Source organism: Hibiscus syriacus, unplaced genomic scaffold (assembly GCF_006381635.1).
Source record: "Hibiscus syriacus cultivar Baekdansim isolate YM2019G1 unplaced genomic scaffold, ASM638163v2 tig00001120_pilon, whole genome shotgun sequence".
NCBI classification, from domain to species: Eukaryota; Viridiplantae; Streptophyta; class Magnoliopsida; order Malvales; family Malvaceae; genus Hibiscus; species Hibiscus syriacus.
In genome coordinates this window covers 1,818,406-1,837,988 of record NW_024061845.1, presented here as the reverse complement: position 1 = coordinate 1,837,988, position 19,583 = coordinate 1,818,406, and the positions used below count along the sequence as shown (strand labels likewise).

At 34.0% G+C, this 19,583-nt stretch overlaps 1 protein-coding gene across 1 annotated transcript; it reads right to left on the bottom strand.

Moving 5' to 3' along the window:
- Positions 1-10,736: 10,736 nt before the first annotated feature.
- Positions 10,737-11,667, bottom strand: LOC120120918 (glutathione S-transferase U25-like). Its single transcript, XM_039140415.1, has 2 exons — positions 11,249-11,667; positions 10,737-11,176 (listed from the first exon to the last, which is right to left on the bottom strand). Exons 1-2 carry the CDS (start codon positions 11,561-11,563, stop codon positions 10,823-10,825), a joined length of 669 nt encoding a protein of 222 aa, XP_038996346.1. The 5' UTR covers positions 11,564-11,667; the 3' UTR covers positions 10,737-10,822.
- Between the last annotated feature and the right edge of the window lie 7,916 nt (positions 11,668-19,583).

Here is a 19,583-nt window from a genome sequence, read left to right as displayed (position 1 = left end):
ACTATGTTAACCTCGGGGGACGGTCCGCATACTGCAGCGATTACACACATCGGGGCGAATTCGTTTATAAGGTAGTGGTTATACCACGACACGAGTTACGAATCTTTTCATTTTAATTACTGTTTATATTTACAGTCAGTGCTAACGGTGTAGTTTTGCAGTCTATTTTACCAACAATTTAGAAACAAATTCTATATACTGTAATCATGTCAACACCTTTGAGCAAACTGATACCCGATCTTTCTAAGCTCGATGCACTTGATGGAAAGAATTATAGAAGGTGGTCCCAAAGAATCCTGATATTATTCGAGCAACTTGATCTTGACTACGTGTTGCTCAAGCCACCACCTACCATGCCTCCAACCCCAGCTACTAGTAATGATGCTGATGCAGTCCTCAATGATGATGCCCTAGCAACTGCCGCTGGTGCACTCGCTATCTACGAGAAGTACAAGAAAAACAACAAAACGGTGCGAGGACATCTGCTCAGTCACATGTCAAATAAATTATTTGATATGTTCCTTAGAGAAAGGACTGCCAAGGCAATATGGGATACTCTCGATAAAAAGTATGGTGCGGACAATGCTGGCATCAAGAAGTGCGTTGTCGGCGAATGGCTCAAATTCCAGATGACCGATGACAAGCCGATAATGGATCAAGTCCATGACTATGAGAACCTAGTCACTACATCATCGCCGAAGGGATGTAAATATGCGAGGTGTTGCAAGCCAATGTTCTCATTGAGAAGCTGCCCAAGTCCTGGTCTGACTACCGCAACTCTTTTAAGCATAAGAAGAGAGAAATTTCGCTTGAAGAGCTCGTGGGCCATATAAAGATTGAAGAAGCCAACCGTTTAAAAGATAAGCTTACTAATTCTATCAGTAATTTATCTTTTAGAGCTAACTTGGTTGAGTCTAAATTTAAGAAGATCATGAAACGTGGGAATCAAGACAAGAAGAAGAAACCTTAGAAGGCTACCAACTTCAAGAAGTCAGGAAAGGCCAAACCTGAAGGAAAGACACTCAAGTGCTATGTCTGCGGTTTACCCGGCCACAAAGCTTACCAATGCCAACACCGCTCAGACCGCCAGAATGAAAACAAGCCACAGATGCACGTTGTAGAAGAAGATAATGAGATCATTGTTGCGGTGGTCTCAGAAGTCAATCTGGTGAAAAACAGTTCGGAATGTGTTGTTGACACTGGTGCTTCAAAGCATTTCTGCGCAAGAAAGGAGTTTTTCACCGAATTCAAGTATGAGAACATAGGTGAACGTGTGTACATGAGGAACTCTAGCAGCTCTGAAGTGCTAGACAAAGGCAAGGTTTTACTCAAGCTGACCTCTGGTAAAACTTTGGCTTTAAATAATTTTGAGGCAGATAAACTTGTACTTTCCTGAAATGGTGATTATGTTGGGAAAGGATTTTTAAGCAATGGTTTATTTGTCATAGAAACTCAATTTAATGAAAATAAAGCTACCACTTCTGCTTATATTGTTGAATCCATTTATATGTGGCATGCTAGATTAGGACACGTGAATATTCATTCTTTAAAGAAATTAATAAATATGAATGTTTTGCCTAAACTAGACACAACTAGCTTTAACAAATATGAGATTTGTGTAGAAGATAAGCATACTAGACCTTACTTTAAGACTGTTTCTAATAGAAAGACTGAGTTGTTAGAACTTATTCATACTGATCTAGCAGATTTTAGAAACACTGAAAGTAAAGGAGGAAAACACTACTACATAACTTTTGTAGATGATTATTCAAGATATACAAAAGTTTATCTCCTAAGGACTAAAGATGAAGCTGAAAACTTATTTCTTATTTATAAGGCAGAAGTTGAATATCAGTTAGATAGGAGAATCAAACGGTTTAGATCTGATAGAGGTGGTGAATATGGATCTAATTTCTTAAAAGATATTTGTGAAAAGAATGACATAATTCATGAAACTTCAACCCCCTATTTTCCTCAACAGAATGGTATAGCTGAAAGGAAAAATAGAACTTTAAAAGAGATGATGAATTCTTTACTAATAAGTTCAAGGTTATCTGATAACATGTGGGGGGGAAGGCATTCTATCGTCAACTCATATCTTGAACCGAGTTCCTCATAAGAAATTAGATTCTACCCCATATGAATTGTGGAAAGGATACGCTCCTAATTTACAATATCTGAAAGTGTGGGGGGTGTCTGGCTAAAGTGGGTTTGCCAGACTTTAAGAAGTCCACCATCGTACCTAAAACTGTTGATGCAGTGTTTATAGGGTATGCTACGAATAGTGCTGCATACAGATTCATGCTTTTACAAGATTATTCTATTTGTGAGTCAAGGGATGTTGTTTTCTTTGAAAATACTTTTCCTTTAAAGGAACCGAGAATAAATATTGAAACACAAATAGAATATTCCATCAACTTCTTCTAGTAATCCTACTAGGTCTTCTGAACAAATTGATTTTGAGCCTAGAAGAAGTAAAAGGAAAAGAGTTGAAACCTCTTTTGGACTAGACTTTATTACTTACTTTTTTTCTGAGATAAATGATTTAGACTATATTTCAGATCCTATAGCTCAAATTTTTCTGTTAGATGAGGATCCTAAAACTTTTGAAGAAGCTATAAGATTTATCGATGTTAGTTTTTGGAAAAACGCTGTTAATGATGAACTAGAATCGATAATGTCTAATCATACATGGGAATTAGTTGACTTGCCTAAAGGATTCAAATCAATCTCTAACAAATGGGTCTTCCGGAAGAAACTAAGTCCAGATGGTTCAATTCAGCGGTACAAGGCAAGGTTAGTTGTCAAAGGGTTCACTCAAAGGTTTGGTTTAGACTACTTTAATACATACTCTACCGTTACAAAAATCTCAATGATTCGTGCATTATTTGCACTAGCCTCTATTCATAAGTTGCAGGTACATCAAATGGATGTTAAGACTGCTTTCTTGAATGGATATCTAGATGAGGAGATTTACATGGAGCAACCACTAGGTTTTGAAGCACCTGGTATGGAAGGCAAAGTCTGTAGACTCAAAAAGTCACTCTATGGACTTAAGCAGGCTCTTAAACAGTGGTATGAGAAATTTCATAAAACTATTCTTAGTTTTGGTTTTGTTATGAATGGTTTGGATGCTTCTGTGTATTCAAAGATGTTTGACACTGAATGTGTTATCATAAGTCTTTATGTTGATGACATGTTCATTTTCAGTTCTAACATTGAGTCCATTAACAAAGTTAAAAATTTCTTGTCCACTAAGTTTGAGATGACAGATTTGGGAGAAGTAGATGTAATCTTATAAGTCAAAGTTACCAAAACTGAGAAGGGATTTTCTTTATATCAAGCACATTATATAGAGAAAGTGCTAAAGAAATTTGACAATTTTGATGTCGTTCCTATTCGAACTCCTTATGACCCTAGCATACATATAGTTAAGAATAAAGGAATTAGCGTTTCCCAAATTGAATATGCTAAATTAATTGGGAGCTTAATGTTCTTAATGAACTATACTCGGCCTGATATTGCTTATGCTGTGAGTAGACTGAGAAGATATACTTATAATCCGAGTGGTGAGCACTGGATTGCTCTTAAACGCTTACTGAAGTATCTTAAGGGTACTTTGGATTGGAAACTTGAGTTTGTTGGCTTTCCTGCGGTATTAGAAGAATATTGTGATGCCAATTGGGTTTCTGATAATGATGAGGTAAGCTCTACGAGCGGGTATGTTTTTACTTTAAGTGGAGCAGCAATCTCGTGGAAATCATCAAAGTAGACTTGTATTGCTCGTTCTACCATGGAGTCAGAGTTTATAGCTCTTGACCTAGCTGGGCAAGAAGCCGAGTGACTCAGAAGCTTATTAGTAGATATTCCGTTGTGGGGGAAGACCGACTCCTCCAGTTTCATTGTTGTGTGATTCACAAGCTGCGATATGTGTGGCTAAGAACCAAGCTTACAATGGTAAGAAAAGACACATTCACATAAGACATGAATTAGTTAGATACTTAATAAAGAATGGATTACTCTCTTTAGAGTATGTGAAGTCGGAAAGGAACCTAGTAGATCCTCTTACCAAAGGGTTAAGTCGGAAGCTGGTCATAGATTCGTCGAGGGGGATGGGTCTCAAGTCCATTGGTTGAGGAATTCATGGTGGATACCCAACTTAGTTATCTAAGTTTCATGTAGTCAAACGAAACCATGGAAAGACTCATAGTGAACATTCCTACTTCCTATCCCTATGACGAATAATGTGCATGCCCAGAATAAGCTTAAGTGCTCTTAATAAATTCATAGCCCAGGCTTTGGGTGGTCTTAGTGAGAAAGACTTGCTGAATTTACCGATTTTGGCTGAATATCTAATCTTAATAAGTTCATAACCCAATTTGAGTAGGTATTTGTTAGGATTTTTCGAAGCTCGAAACGACAACCGGAACGATTTGCAAAGAGGGGTCGGAACAGTTTTGTGTTTAGGGAGTAAGGAGATTGAAAGATAGAGAATTGCACAGCGATTTATAGTGGTTCGACTTTTCTCAAACAAAGTCTACGTCCACTACCTTAGCTCCTCACCAAGGATTTTCCAACAAATTCACTAATTTGTTCTTTCTTTTGAGGATAAAGAGTAACCTTACAAACTCCCTAGTTTTTCCGGGCTAAACTAGAACCTTTCCCTAGCTTTTACACGGGATAAGCTATAACCTTTCCCCTTTACAAAAGGATAAAATAAGTAAACAAGAAAACCTCTCTAAGGTAGGTGTTTACAAGATTGAGCTCACAAGAACAAAATATATACAAGAGAAAGATGAAATAAGAATGAAAAATTCTTTTCTTGTGTTTGATTGCTTGGATAGTTGTTCTCTTACTTCTTCAAGTGTCCTCAGCTTGTATTTATAGCTTGGAATGAGTTTGAAGTCGTATATAGCCGTTGGGGATGTTTTGGAGCCGTTTGGGGATGATTTTTATACTCAAAATGGTTGCCCAGAATAGAGGGAATCGGTACCCCTTCATAGGGAATCGATACCCCTTCATAATATTCAAATATTATGACCATTGGGCTGTTGAACAGGGGGGGAATCGGTACCCCCTGGACATTCTGTTTTTCTCGGAGGCAAAAACCTGCAGGGGGTATCTGTACCCCCTAGGGGGGTATCTGTACCCGGGGTATCTGTACCCCCTGGGGGGGAATCTATACCCCCTGGGCAATCTTGAAACCCCTTAAAATATTTTTGGCTCAAATCTGAATTTTAATTGATTTTGAATTATTTTTGAAACCTTTTAAAAACTTTGAATAAATTCAATTAAGTCCAAAAACATTTTTTAAATTCAATTCAAGTCCAAAAACCATTTTGCCTTAAATTGTTATATCGAAACATAGTTCAACAATCTCCCCCTTTTTTATATAACAAAACATTTGAAAAATTGTTTTTGACAAAACTCCCCCTTAGTAAAGCGTTTAATGAAAAAGATACTAGTTGTTGGAAAACATATGAAAATGTTAAGCTCCCCATTTTCTCCTTTTTCATTAAGAAATTGAATTTTTCAAACCATAACCTCTCCCCCTTTTTGTTATATCAAAAATAATTCAATAAACAAAAATAATTCAAAATAACTTTGGAGAGTAAGTAGTAAATTTGACATTTTAAAAATCATTTGAAAAATCAAAACTCCCCCTGAATAAATGCATTCCAAATAAAATTAAGCTTTTAAGTTCATGACACTTAAACAAAATATTGAATTTCTACAAATAATAACAAACATGTTAGAGGCACATGAAATTCAATATATCCAAGTCTAAAATACTTTATGCAATACCAATTGTTGAAATTTGATATTAATACCAATTGTTAAAATTAAGTGCATATGCATAAAGTTTTCCAAAAATGTTATGCATTTGAAAATTTTGATATCAATTGTTAGAGAGATATCATTTTCATTTAAACCACATGCATAAACATTCAAATTTAGGTCAAAAATTTTTAAAATTTGTAAAATCAAAGTATTTGAAAAATTGATATCAATTGTTAGAGAGATATCAATTGCATTACAACCAATTTTGACCAAAATTTATTATGATGAACTAAAAATTTTGAAAAATTATTAAGACATTAAAATGTTCATCATAATTTCTTTTTAACATACATGAGATTAAAAATAATACATAATTACTTAAAATCAAAACTCATGCATGCTTAAAATTAAATTAGCAACCAAATAACCAAAATTAAAAGCATTAAGCTTAGAGGTTACCCATTCCTTTTTCATGTGTGGCTAGAGCATCTTGAATATCATCATCTTCATCACCATTGCTCACACACACCTACAAGAGACATTCATTTCGATTTTGGTATCCAAATTGCTTTGGATCCTTGGACGTTAGTTTCAATGCCCCTTGTTCCTTTCGGAACCCATACTTGTCTAATTTTAAAATGTTTTCCTTTCTTCAAAGGACAAGTATGTTCCAAATGACCATGAAAATGGCAATGTGAGCATTTTTCCATTTTTACACATAATAGGTTATTTTTAGAAATTAATTCTTTTTCTTTTGTTAAGCCTTCAAGCTTAACTTCTAACTCAAAATTTTCTTTCTAAATCATTTATTTTGATTTTTGAAAGCTCTAAATCATTTTTCAAAATTTGATTTTGATTTTCAAAATCAACTTTTGCTTTCAAAATCAAATTATCTTTAATTTTGAGTTTTGAAATTAATTTCGTATATATTTGGAATTCATGGTCTCAAATCCCAAATACAACCTATTATAAGCATCTTGTAACTCATCAAAAGTAAATGAATTAAATTCATTTGAGTTAGAAGATACCTCAACTTCTTCATGAGTGGCCATGAGGCATAGGTTGACTACTTCATCTTCATCATCGTCTTCATCAACCTCATCACTTGAATCTTGATAGCTTTCATTGATGCATACGTCCTCATTCTTCTTCTTCTTCTTCTTCTTCTTCTTGTTTTTCTTCTCTTCCCTTTCTTCATCTTCCTTCACCATCATCTCATGAGTGAGAAGGGAACCAATTAGCTCGTCGAGAGTGAGAGACTTTAGGTTTCTTGCTTCGATAATGGCCGTCTTCTTTGATTGCCACTCCTTTGGAAGAGAGTAAATCATCTTCCTCACAAGCTTCTCATTTGGGATTACTTCTCCATATCCCTTGAGACCGTTGATAATCATAGAAAATCTATCCGTCATAGCTTTGATGTCTTCATCGGGTTTCATCTTGAAGTTCTCGTAGCTATGGTTGAGACGAATTTTCTTTAATTCCCTCACTTCGTCGGTTCCTTCATGAGTGACTTGGAGCTTATCCCAAATTTCTTTGGCACTGGAACAAGATGAGACTCTTCCATATTCATTTGGGCCTAAAGCACACAAAATAGAATATGTATAGCCTTAGAATTAAGCTGAAAATTTTTCTGCTCTTCTCTACTCCAATCGTTGTACTTGCCGGGTAGAAAGGAGTAACCGTCCATGATTGAGTACCAAGCTCCTAGATTGTATGATTGAATGAAGTACATCATCTTATTCTTCCAATGTGCATAATTTGCTCCATTGAAGAAAGGTGGCTTGTTGACCGGTTGTGAATCCATAATAGGATATTCTTCAAGATAATAAGCACCGGAGGTGGAAGCCATCTTCTCGGTCGTGTCGGGAATTGGTAGAGCTTCTTCGAGGATCGTCTCAAGGTGGTTAAACCTTCTTAATGAGTTAGGCTCTGATGCCAATTGTTAGGATTTTTCGAAGCTCGAAACGACAACCGGAACGATTTGCAAAGAGGGGTCGGAACGGTTTTGTGTTTAGGGAGTAAGGAGATTGAAAGATAGAGAATTGCACAGCGATTTATAGTGGTTCGACTTTCTCAAACAAAGTCTACGTCCACTACCTTAGCTCCTCACCAAGGATTTTCCAACAAATTCACTAATTTGTTCTTTCTTTTGAGGATAAAGAGTAACCTTACAAACTCCCTAGTTTTTCCGGGCTAAACTAGAACCTTTCCCTAGCTTTTACACGGGATAAGCTAGAACCTTTCCCCTTTACAAAAGGATAAAATAAGTAAACAATAAAACCTCTCTAAGGTAGGTGTTTACAAGATTGAGCTCACAAGAACAAAAATATATACAAGAGAAAGATGAAATAAGAATGAAAAATTCTTCTCTTGTGTTTGATTGCTTGGATAGTTGTTCTCTTACTTCTTCAAGTGTCCTCAGCTTGTATTTATAGCTTGGAATGAGTTTGAAGTCGTATATAGCCGTTGGGGATGTTTTGGAGCCGTTTGGGGATGATTTTTATACTCAAAATGGTTGCCCAGAATAGAGGGAATCGGTACCCCTTCATAGGGAATCGATACCCCTTCATAATATTCAAATATTATGACCGTTGGGCTGTTGAACAGGGGGGGAATCGGTACCCCCTGGACATTCTGTTTTTCTCAGAGGCAAAAACCTGCAGGGGGTATCTGTACCCCCTGGGGGGGGTATCTGTACCCGGGGTATCTGTACCCCCTGGGGGGAATCTATACCCCCTGGGCAATCTTGAAACCCCTTAAAATATTTTTGGCTCAAATCCGAATTTTAATTGATTTTGAATTATTTTTGAAACCTTTTAAAAACTTTGAATAAATTCAATTAAGTCCAAAAACATTTTTTAAATTCAATTCAAGTCCAAAAACCATTTTGCTTTAAATTGTTATATCGAAACATAGTTCAACAATATTCCTAAGTGAGAAGGAAATAATGAACTTACCAACAGAAAGGTTGAGTTTGTTAAACTCTTAATAAATTCAAATCCAAGTATTTGGATGGTTCTAGTGAGAAGGACTTATTAAATTTACCGATAAATAAGGTTGAATATTTATTCTTAATGACTTTTTTAGTCCAGAGTTTGGGTGGTTCAATTATAATGAACTTGAAGAAAGTCACCATACTCTTTGTGAGGTTGAGCTTTTATAAAAGCTCTTAATTATTTAATATCCCTGTTAATGGTGGTTTATATCGAGATAAACTTGATGAAATAACCTATGTAAGTGAGAAGGGTTAGCCGCCTTCTATGAAAAATGTTGGGCCATTTTTCTAGCACACTTACTAGAATCCTGAGGTAAGATGGCCAAATATATACTTTTGTATATATATATATATATATATATATATCTTACACATCGAGGACTCAGGTGGATGAAGGGGTTAGTTGTGTGTTATGAGTTTACCCTCATCTTAGAAAGTTCCAGACTAGTTTCACTTATCTAAGAGAATGATTGCTTATTATCACTATGTACTAGTTCCAGATACATTCACTAGTGCTTAAGCAACTAATCTCGCTATTGCTCTCCTGGAAAGTTTGTTTTCGAGTTTCAGAAGAATTTTTTCGCATTAGTGGGGGAATGTTGATAATGCTCAATCCCACATAGTATTGGAAATACTATTGGGAATGGATATTTATGGTTTGGATTTCTCACTTCCTTGTTGAGTGAAAGAGAACAAGGGGAACTCTCGCGCACCGCCGCCGTCCGTCTTGTCTCGGCTCAGTACGACTCGGCTCGGCTCTGCTCGTGGTCGTGGTCGTGGTAATACGTGTCTTCGACACGTCCGTACGGATACTATCTTTTTAGAGAAAATTCTTGAGGAATTTCTCTTTGAAAGAAACAAATGGAAAAATGTGAAATATTTCAACTGATATTTATAGGCTGCTGATGACTGTTTAAATTCAAATGATAACAGCTGGTTTATGAGAGTTATCAGAAATTAAACAGTTTTTCCTAAATTAAATAAAAAACGTTAAGATGTATCTGGACTGATTTCCAGTTTTGTACAGAGGAGACAAGCTGTTAATATCAGGAGTTACAGGAGTTATTTGATATAATTCAGGGGTTACATGATATAATTTCGAGAGTTATAATAGTTGAATAATGATGCAATGAACCTGGACTATTTTTTAGTCAGGTTCATCAGTCGTTTCAGCTGTTACAAAAGAAGAGATTTAATCCTGAAATTTTATAGACGATTTTAACCCTATTTCTAATCTATAAATAGAGGGTTATATTCAGCTTCTCAACTTACTCTCAACATTCAGAATTTACTCTCCAAGTGTTTTCTAAATATTCTCTCTGTGTGCTTTCTGATAAGAAGAGCAATACTACCGACAGTCCACTCCGATTTCGTGTGTACGAAATTCGGAGCGATCGTGTTAACCTTGGGGGACGGTCCGCCTACTACAACGATTACACACATCGGGGCGAATTCATTTCTAAGGTAGTAGTTATACCACGACACGATTTACGAATTTGTTCCTTTTAATTACTGTTTATATTTTCAGTCAATGCTAACGGTGTAGTTTTGCAGTCTATTTTACCAACATGTAACACCCCATCCGACCCGGATCCGAGTCTGAGATGTCACATTGACTTTTCAAAGCATTTACTTTTACTTAGTGACTAAAAATTTCATTTGACATTTATTATAAAACAGAATAATTTTCTATTATATAAAACATATGGTTTTACAAAACCTATCAGAGCCCACTTGATCTAAATCTTTAATTACATGCCAACTAATTTCAATAAAACAAAATACATATAATTCAAAATGATTTAATCAATATGGAAAATTACTTTAAAACATGTCAACAAAACAAGGATACGAAAATATTACAACATATACAACAAATACTCAGAAATCTTAAACGACAATCCCATACACACAGCCAACTGGAATTAACTAAATATAGATTGACCACACGAAACAAAAGTGAAGATGCAGGCACACTTAAATGGCCATTTATTTAAAAATCATAGTAACAAGCAAAGCCTGGAATCTGGAATCCCAGAATTGAAATCACTCAATCCCATATTTTTTCCGCAACTCCAGGACAAATTCATAGACTTTTTGAGGGTCAGGAAGGGTCTTGGAAACACTCTCCTTTTGCATGCACCTCTTAACCCATGCAATCAGCTTGGGGCACTCTGCTTCAATGCTGAAGTTGCCAAACTGTTCGTAGGTATAAAACCAGCTATAAAATGTAACAAAAGCAATATCCATGTACCCAAAATCCTTTCCTGTGCTTCCTCCAAAGTAAAGCTTGTCCCCAAGCTCCCCTTCCAACAATTTCATGTTCTCTAAGAATTCCTTCTTTGCCGCTTCCAGTTCTTCTCCCTTTGTCTTCCATAATTTTGAACCCGAGTCATATATCTGCAACATTTCATTAAAAAAAACATGAATCATAATAAGTCCAAGTTCAAGTAAAACAAGAGAGGGCGTTACCTTCTTGTCGACAAAATCAGCCCAGAATCTAACATTAGCCCTTTTGTAAGCATTAGCAGGGAGCAAAGGAGCTCTATTATTATAGACCTCGTCGATGTAGTGGAGCTGAATGAGTGATTCACAGATACCTTTGCCATTATGGATAAGAACAGGTACTTTCTGGTAAACCGGGTTCATCTCCAACAGCAGATCACTCTTGTTCCACAGATCTTCTTCCCTGTACTCGTATTTTACCGCTTTCTCGGCCAAAGCAATCCTGGTTCTCATCCCGAACATACTTGCCCAGAAATCCAACAATATTATTCCCCCTGACATTCTTCCCACCTAAACACTCAACACAATACTCCACCTAAAATATTGGGTTTCTTTAGGTTTTGGTATTTTTGAAGGGCTGTCGGCCATAAATTTATAGCCAAAAGCAATGCTTAGGACTGAGTACGTATTTCTATTGACTTTACTGACCACAAGTGATTGATTGTAGACACCAACAAAAGAAAACGAATATATTAATCTGTAAACTTCTCAATTATGTTATTTGATTCTAGGTTTATCCATAATTTTAGTTGTTTTTATAATAAAAAAACTTTAGTTTGTTTAGCTCCGGTGATTAGTGAGTGGTATCTGTATATATATATCGTTCTTTCTTTGCAGCATCATAGATTTAATTAACAAATTTTACGGCTATATTTAGGTCGCCAATTTTTTTTTTAAGGATAATAATTTCTTTTGAAATTATATACGCACGTTTTGCTTTGGAATATGAGAATGGCACGTGATATGTATGTGATGTGATAAAATAATATTAAGCAAGGACAACTTTAAGCAAATTAAGGCATCCAAGTAGGGTTGGCAATCGAGTAGTAGTAGAGCCCCGTAATTGATCTATTATTGGCATGTTTCGTTTTGTCTCTATATTGAAAATCGAATATTATCATTATATATATAAATTTTAATCAATTAAATACTTTAAATTTTATCAAATTTTATAAACAACTCAAAGCGATGTCAAATAAAAAAAATATTTAAAGTAGGTTGACAATCTCAAACTATACTGAGCGAATACTCGGTGCATCGATTAATTTTTTAAATTTAATTGATTTAATCAGTTATATAATCATTTTTTTAAATGCTATATTCTTATACTTCTGGTGCAGAAGTAAGTTTTGAATCGTATTTATAATTGAGGATGAATTTGGTCTTAAGGATATTCAGGATTTGTTTAGATTTAGATATTTTGAAGGGCTGTCTGCCATATATTTACAGGCAAAAGAAATGGTTATGTTTAGGACTGATAGTAATAATTGTTCTAAGGACTTTCCACAAGAAGATATTCCTTGCGTTAATAGTGCTCAGTAGTGAAAGAGGCAGTACCGGTTGGCTTTATCTTATTGTCATGCCCTTTGCTGGTAGTCCGTGACATTATGCACTTGCATGCTTTATAGTACCGGTCGACTTCATAGGCCACATGCGTTATAGTACCGGTCGACTTCATAGGCCACCGACAATTATAAAATTTTCACATTATATTTTTAAATAATAAGATAGGTGGAATGAACAGGGAAGGAAAGACAGCCGGGTCACATATTCACATGGTATCTTTGGAAAGACACCTAAACGATACGAAGTCTTTTTTTTTTTTTTTTTTGCATATAATCTGAACACCAATCTTAATAAAATATCAACTCAAAAGGAATCGTATCTTTTAGACCTCAATTAAAAAATCGAAATCGTGACTGTAATGATTATTATAGAATTTCTGACATGAATTTTTCATGTTTTTACTCTCTGTAATTTTTCAAGAAGGATCAAAACATGCATCAATATCGACACTAACCGCATGAGATGACACCATCACTGCTGAGAGTGTAAAACAATAAGGACACATCTATAGAGAGGGAGGGACTCTTGCCCCTTTCAAAATATTTGATTTAATAGTTCTTATCAATTTAAATTTAAATAAAATTAAATTTTTATCCATTTTAATTTTTTAAATTAAATACATAATATTTTTTTATTTTAATCTTAAGTATCTTACCCCCGATATTTGATCTTGCTCCATCCCTATAACATATCGATTTTATCACATTTTGGACAAAAGCATAAATGAGACAATAAATATTTATCGAAACAAAAAAAATCATTTAAAATAATTTAAAACATGAATAAATGAGCAGAGAAAGTCAAACAACCACTAACATAAGGAGACAATAAACACATGAATTTATGTCCTATACAAATTATGATCTTTTAGTGCTTAATACGGATAGATCGAAGGAAGTGGATAAAAATAGTTATCATTTTTTAAAATTTAAAATTACTATATATTTTAATTTTTTTATATTTTATATTAAAAATTTATTTTTGTTGTTTTGAAATTTTATAAATTTATCATCTTAAATTTTAAAGATTCACTTTCTAACATAAAATTCTAGTCCATCATTGATCATATAAATCTGTCACTGGTTTTCCATATTTTCTTTTATTTATTACAATTTAAAGATCTCAATAAATATCATGATATTTTAAAATAAACTGGCCCACTTTTCATCTTTAAAGACAAAAATTATCATTGTCAATAAAATTTATATGTTTAACATTATCAATACACCGTAAACTTCAGTGAAAAAAACCATGACTCAATTACATTCTATATATGGATGATTTCCCAACCTTATAAAAAATTGAAATTAATATAAAAAAATTAAAAACAACCTTTACTAAAACATCATGTCTTACTCACTGATACAACATTATGTAATTTAATTTATTTAAAAAGGAAGAACTAATCATAATTAATTTATAAAACTTTTAAATTAATTATATAAATTAAAGACAAAAAATCTAAAATAATTTAATGGCATCTGAAGTAGTTTTACCTTTAATAAATAAACCATTATTAGAAAGAAACCCAAATTTCTAAATAAAATCCATTATTAAAAATATAAGTCCACGTTACAAAACCTAAATCATTTCCAAACAGTCCAATTCAGTTACACTTTTTATTACCCAAGCCCAATACAAGTTGACCTAAGCATAAGTATTAATATTATGAAACCCTAGGTTCTTATTAGCAGCCGTCTCCTTGAATTACGACCGTTGTATGGCCTGTTCAAGGGGCATCGCTTATGATGACGCGGGAATTAAGGTCAGATTTAATGCAAGAAAAAATTAACCGTCAGATGAGGCTGATCCAACCACTAATACAAGGCATCATTTTGAAGAGAAGATCAAGCGTTAGATTAAGATACAATCTAAAGGTCAGCAAACACCATTCCAAAAATATCCAGTCATTTTCACGCGACTTCGATCGCGTGTGACCTTCAAAGTAAGGTTGGTCTCCAAGCTCCCTTTCAAGCTCCTTCATGTTCCCAATTTTGTCTTTCTTTGCTGCTTCTTGGACTTCACCAAATTCAGAGTGGGATATATGTGCATAACATTTCATATTCAATGTTAAAACCAAAAATGTCTAAAAACCATATTCTAATGCATAGCTAGCTGATATAATAAGGCGTATGTTGTTATCCTTTTTGTCTACGTAGTGTGCCGAGAACAAGGCATTGGCTTTGTTATAAGGATTGGAAGGGAGCAGTCGCACAGGAGACATGTGAGGCCAAACATCATCCATGTATTCAACGTTACATATATATATTCATGGGTAAAATACACAAATGATCCATTGACTATAGGATATTGTTTTGTTGAATCTCCGATTAAAAGGAGTTGCTATGTTGAGTCTCTCGACTATTAAAAGTTACAAAGTAGTCACCCGACTTTCATTATGTTATGAACTCATCATTTTCCGCTAAAAAATTAACGGTTGTTTGAGTTTGACGTTAACCTACTGATTGAGATATGATAAAGTTTGATCTCATAAATCATAATCTCAAACGACTATTATATCTCTATTGGCATGTTAACGTCCAACTCAGACAACCGTTAATTTTTAAACGAAAAATGACGAGTTTGGAACATAATGAGTAGTGACTACTTTGTAACTTTTAATAACTGAGGGACCATTTTATAACTTTTAATAATCGGTGGACTCAACAATGTAATATCTTATAGTTAGAAGACCATTTGTATGCTTTATCCTATATTAATAACATAATTTTTTTATATAGGTGGGACACATAAATTTTCAAGATGTACAATATTTGTGAAATGAACAAATTAACATAAAAAATCAAATTTCATAATGAGAATGTACCCACCATAAGCAAAGCCTATATCTACCACCGATGAGGGATGCACAAATGGGTCATGAAGCCACATGTCCATTGACGATTAAAGGTTATAATAAACTCAAAGTGGATCCATTTTTTTTTAAGGATAAATACACGTATATTAACAACATAAGATATTTGTTTGTGGGTGGACACTAGAAGTGTGTAAGAAAATTCAATCTGATTTGATCCGTTAATCCAATCTAAAAATTCATATATCTTATCTATTTTTTAATTTTAGATAGTTCGAATTGGATATCTAAAAAAGCGGATAATCGGATCTGATACGAATCAACTAAAGTTAAAATTTATATTATCTGAAAATCTGATAAAAGAATTATCCTTTAAAATATTTTATCCAAGCCCAATGATCCTAGTCAGCCCGCACCTAACCTGTAATGCCCAGCCTTAAACCTTGCATTACAGATTTTGCACAAAGTGAATACACATTATCCTTTGCTCCTTGCTCTGCTCAAATCGCATGCATCAATAAGAATACTTTCTTAAGAGCATGAAATTTATGCTATTAATTAATGAGGAAATATGTACGACAGAGAGATAAGCAAGGTTACTTCACAACGTGACTCTTTCAAGGAGTTGCGTTGAAATTGTTCAAGTATGTGTTCATAAAAATATATTACAGAGGTATAGAATACATTATATAAAATCATAAAATATTGAATTTGAATTTTTTTTATCTAATTAAAATTTATATTTCGATCAGATATTCATATATTTGATTCAAAATTTCGGATATCCGATGCAGGTTCGGCCCAAAAGATATATAGGTCTTGTGCTATTTTTTTAAAATAAGACCTCTGAAATATTTTATAGTAAGATGAAATTATAAAATATCAAAATTTAAGAAGATTGAAACTAGGATGGACATAAATAAGAATATTTTTGTGTTTATTAAACACCATAAATTTGATGATTTTTTAAAGAAAATTTGATCACAATTGAATTCTTGAGATAATAAGAGAGAAAAATAAAATGTTTTTTTTTTGTTAAATTTTTCCATGAAAAAAGTATTTTCTTCTAGGTTAGTAGTTTTTTTTAAAGGGTGGGTCCCTAAATTTTGAGGCCTATGACATATCACAAACTACACTTGTCAATGGACGGGTGTCGTTAGTCATTTTTGTCCGAAATTATATTATATAATATTATTATATTCCTATTTATTATATTTATTTATTATTATTATTACAAAACCTGGAGCCATTTTACAAAATTCAACCCGTACCAGGCCCAACATCCCGAGACAAGCTCGGATAACCCAGTAGACCCAAAACCCGTTTAGGTTTTTCTGCTAGGATTTCCATACAACTCCAGTCGTCAGTTCATCTCCACCGTCCGATCGAAGGAGATCTAATAGCTCAGATTTGTCCAGCATAAACCCTAGGGTTTCATTACAACCCTAGGGGCTATTTTGGCCGACGCCTCCAATTGCTCCCACCAACCGTTGCCACGCCACCACTGCCTCACCAGAAGAATCCAGAAGAAGTATATCGACCGCACAATTCATCGTCCCTAGGGTGAGTCACCACCGTAGGTCCGATGACTCATCTGATTTCATCATTACAAGTAGCACCACGGGTCCCATAAATAGGACCGATCCTGCAAGCAAAGGAGAGACACGGAGAGACAGACAGAGAGAAAACTGAAAGGAACAGAGAGCAACAAAATAATAGAGACTAACACAACGATCCACAACAAGCAACACAACAACGTCAAAAGAAATAAGAGAAAAAAAGAACACTTACCATCGTCATAGGCCTTCGAAACGTCGTCGAAAAGCTGAATATTTCAAAGGTAAATACTTAGATCTAGTCCGATTGACTAGTTTTTGGGAAAGAGAAAGCTCAATTTTGGGTTTAGAACAAGAGAGGCTTCGATTTGGGTAAGTTTATGAAATTCCGGCTATTGACGCCGACAGACAGTGGACGGCTGGTGGCAAGTTGTTCCTCTGGTGTGGGACTTTAGAAAGAAACGAGAACTTCTCTCTCTTTAGAGAGAAAAGGAAATTGAAAAATGAAGGGTTGAAGGCCTTAATGGCCGGTTTTAGGGGAATTTATACCCCTCCCCGAACGACGTCGTTTTGGGGAGGGGACTTCTGTGTAATTAGCGAATGGGTAAACCCCATCTGTAATCCCTCTAATTTTGTAATCCTTCCATTTTGGTCACTTAATCAGGTTTTTACGCATTTTAATTTGGTTTTCAAGTTTTATTTTATTATGTTTTAGTCCATGCCAATATGTTTATATATTTTAGGGTAAATTACATTGTTTATACCCATATTTCATGATATTTCGATATATGTTCATTAACTTTGATATTTTAAAATTTAATACCTGTAATTTTAATATTTAATATTATTGGGATTATTTGCACTTTTAGTATCTAAAATATGTAATATTTGCAGTAGTAACCTAGGATTTTGATATTTTCACGTTTTAATCATTAAATTTATTACATGTACTCGGGTTATTTTATTTTATACAATAAACCATAAAATATTTCCTTAACTAATTAGGAAAGTATTTTAAATGATTTGTTGGTATAAAATAATATCCCTAATGTATTTTTAGGGATCATAAATTTAAATACAATTTTGTTAATTTACTGCAAAGATAATTAATTAATAAACAATGTACCAATTTTGGGCGTTGTGGGGGTGCTAATCCTTCCCCACACGTATCTGACTCCTGAACTCATTTTCTGGTAAACAAATCCTTTTTGTTATTTTAATATTATTCTTATGAATTTTATTAAATTAACATAGCATTTTTTGTGACCAATCACACCTCGACAAATGATTGGTGGCGACTCCTCAAATTTGTGTTTTATCTTATGCTAGAAGATAAATACTTATTTTTTTCGAGACAACGACACTTGTGTGTACACTTTGTTTTTCGCCAGGCAAATACCATCTCAACAGCGGGTCTGATATGATGTTTTCGGATCAGATACGATTCACGATTTTAGCGATCCAAATTTTTGGATATCCAAAATTTCGGATCAAATAATATCTGATATCCAAAAATGCACATCTCTAATGGACACAAATAAAATCTCAAAGTAGGCACAATCAATAAAATAAACAATTAACAAAAGAAAATTCGGGGACATTTGTACATCCTCATGCAAACTTGGATTCATCGGTGAGTAAACTAGTCTTGCTTGAAACGTGTTCGGCTTATGGGTATTTTCATTTTTATAAAATAGTCATTAAATTTTATTAAACTGTTATAAAATGATCATTAAATTTATTGATTTTTTATAATTATTAAAATATTATATTAATCATTTTCTAATAATTTGATAAATTTAATGATTATTTTATAACTTTTAAAAGTATATCGAATCAAAATATTCATTTAATTATAGCTTAATGACATCAAATATACTTTATCTATTTTCATTGGATCCTTTGTAAAGTTGGTTTGCTTTTGTTTCTTTGGACTTCCGTTGGGTTTTGGTTGGTCAGGCCCTAGAATTTGGCCCAAATTTAAGGGCAACTGATAAAATCTTGTCTAGTATCGGGTTTGCCCTTGTCCTATACATGCATTTCCAATCTAATCCCTCAAAGTTTTTTCTTCAATTTGTGTCATGTACTTTTATTCTGTTTATTACGTTATTCTTTATTAATTTTCCATTATAAATATACTGTGTAATTCAATCGCACGTTGTCACGGGTAATAATAAAAATCTTGAAGGGTCAAACTGAGACTTTATTTATAGTTTAGGGGGCAAACCAGATATTAAGCCAAAAATCAATATGAAACTTTAGCATTGAGATTTCATAGTGATAGATCGAAGGATAGCCACTATTGTCACTTTCAATTTTCAACAATTTTTTTTCTCAATTGTTTTTCATATACATTCAGCCTTCCTATCCTCTTATTTATGGATGAGACATGATAATACACAAAGAAATGCTGTGAAACACACAAAGGGTGTGTGGACGAGAGTTCCCCAATGACTCTTAGCAGGATTTGCTCTCCAATTCTCACCTCCAAATGCTCATCCACTCAACTTGTAATTCCCCTCTTGTTTTTTTCCCTATGGTTTATCTATGCTACGTGTCATTTCCACGTACCCCACTGTTTTCT

Excerpts from the sequence above, each read along its gene's own strand:
- LOC120120918 (XM_039140415.1), bottom strand. The coding sequence starts at position 11,563 with ATGTCAGGGGGAATAATATTGTTGGATTTCTGGGCAAGTATGTTCGGG. Across the intron at positions 11,177-11,248 it reads CTGATTTTGTCGACAAGAAG|ATATATGACTCGGGTTCAAA; the intron begins GTAACGCCCTCT and ends GAAATGTTGCAG.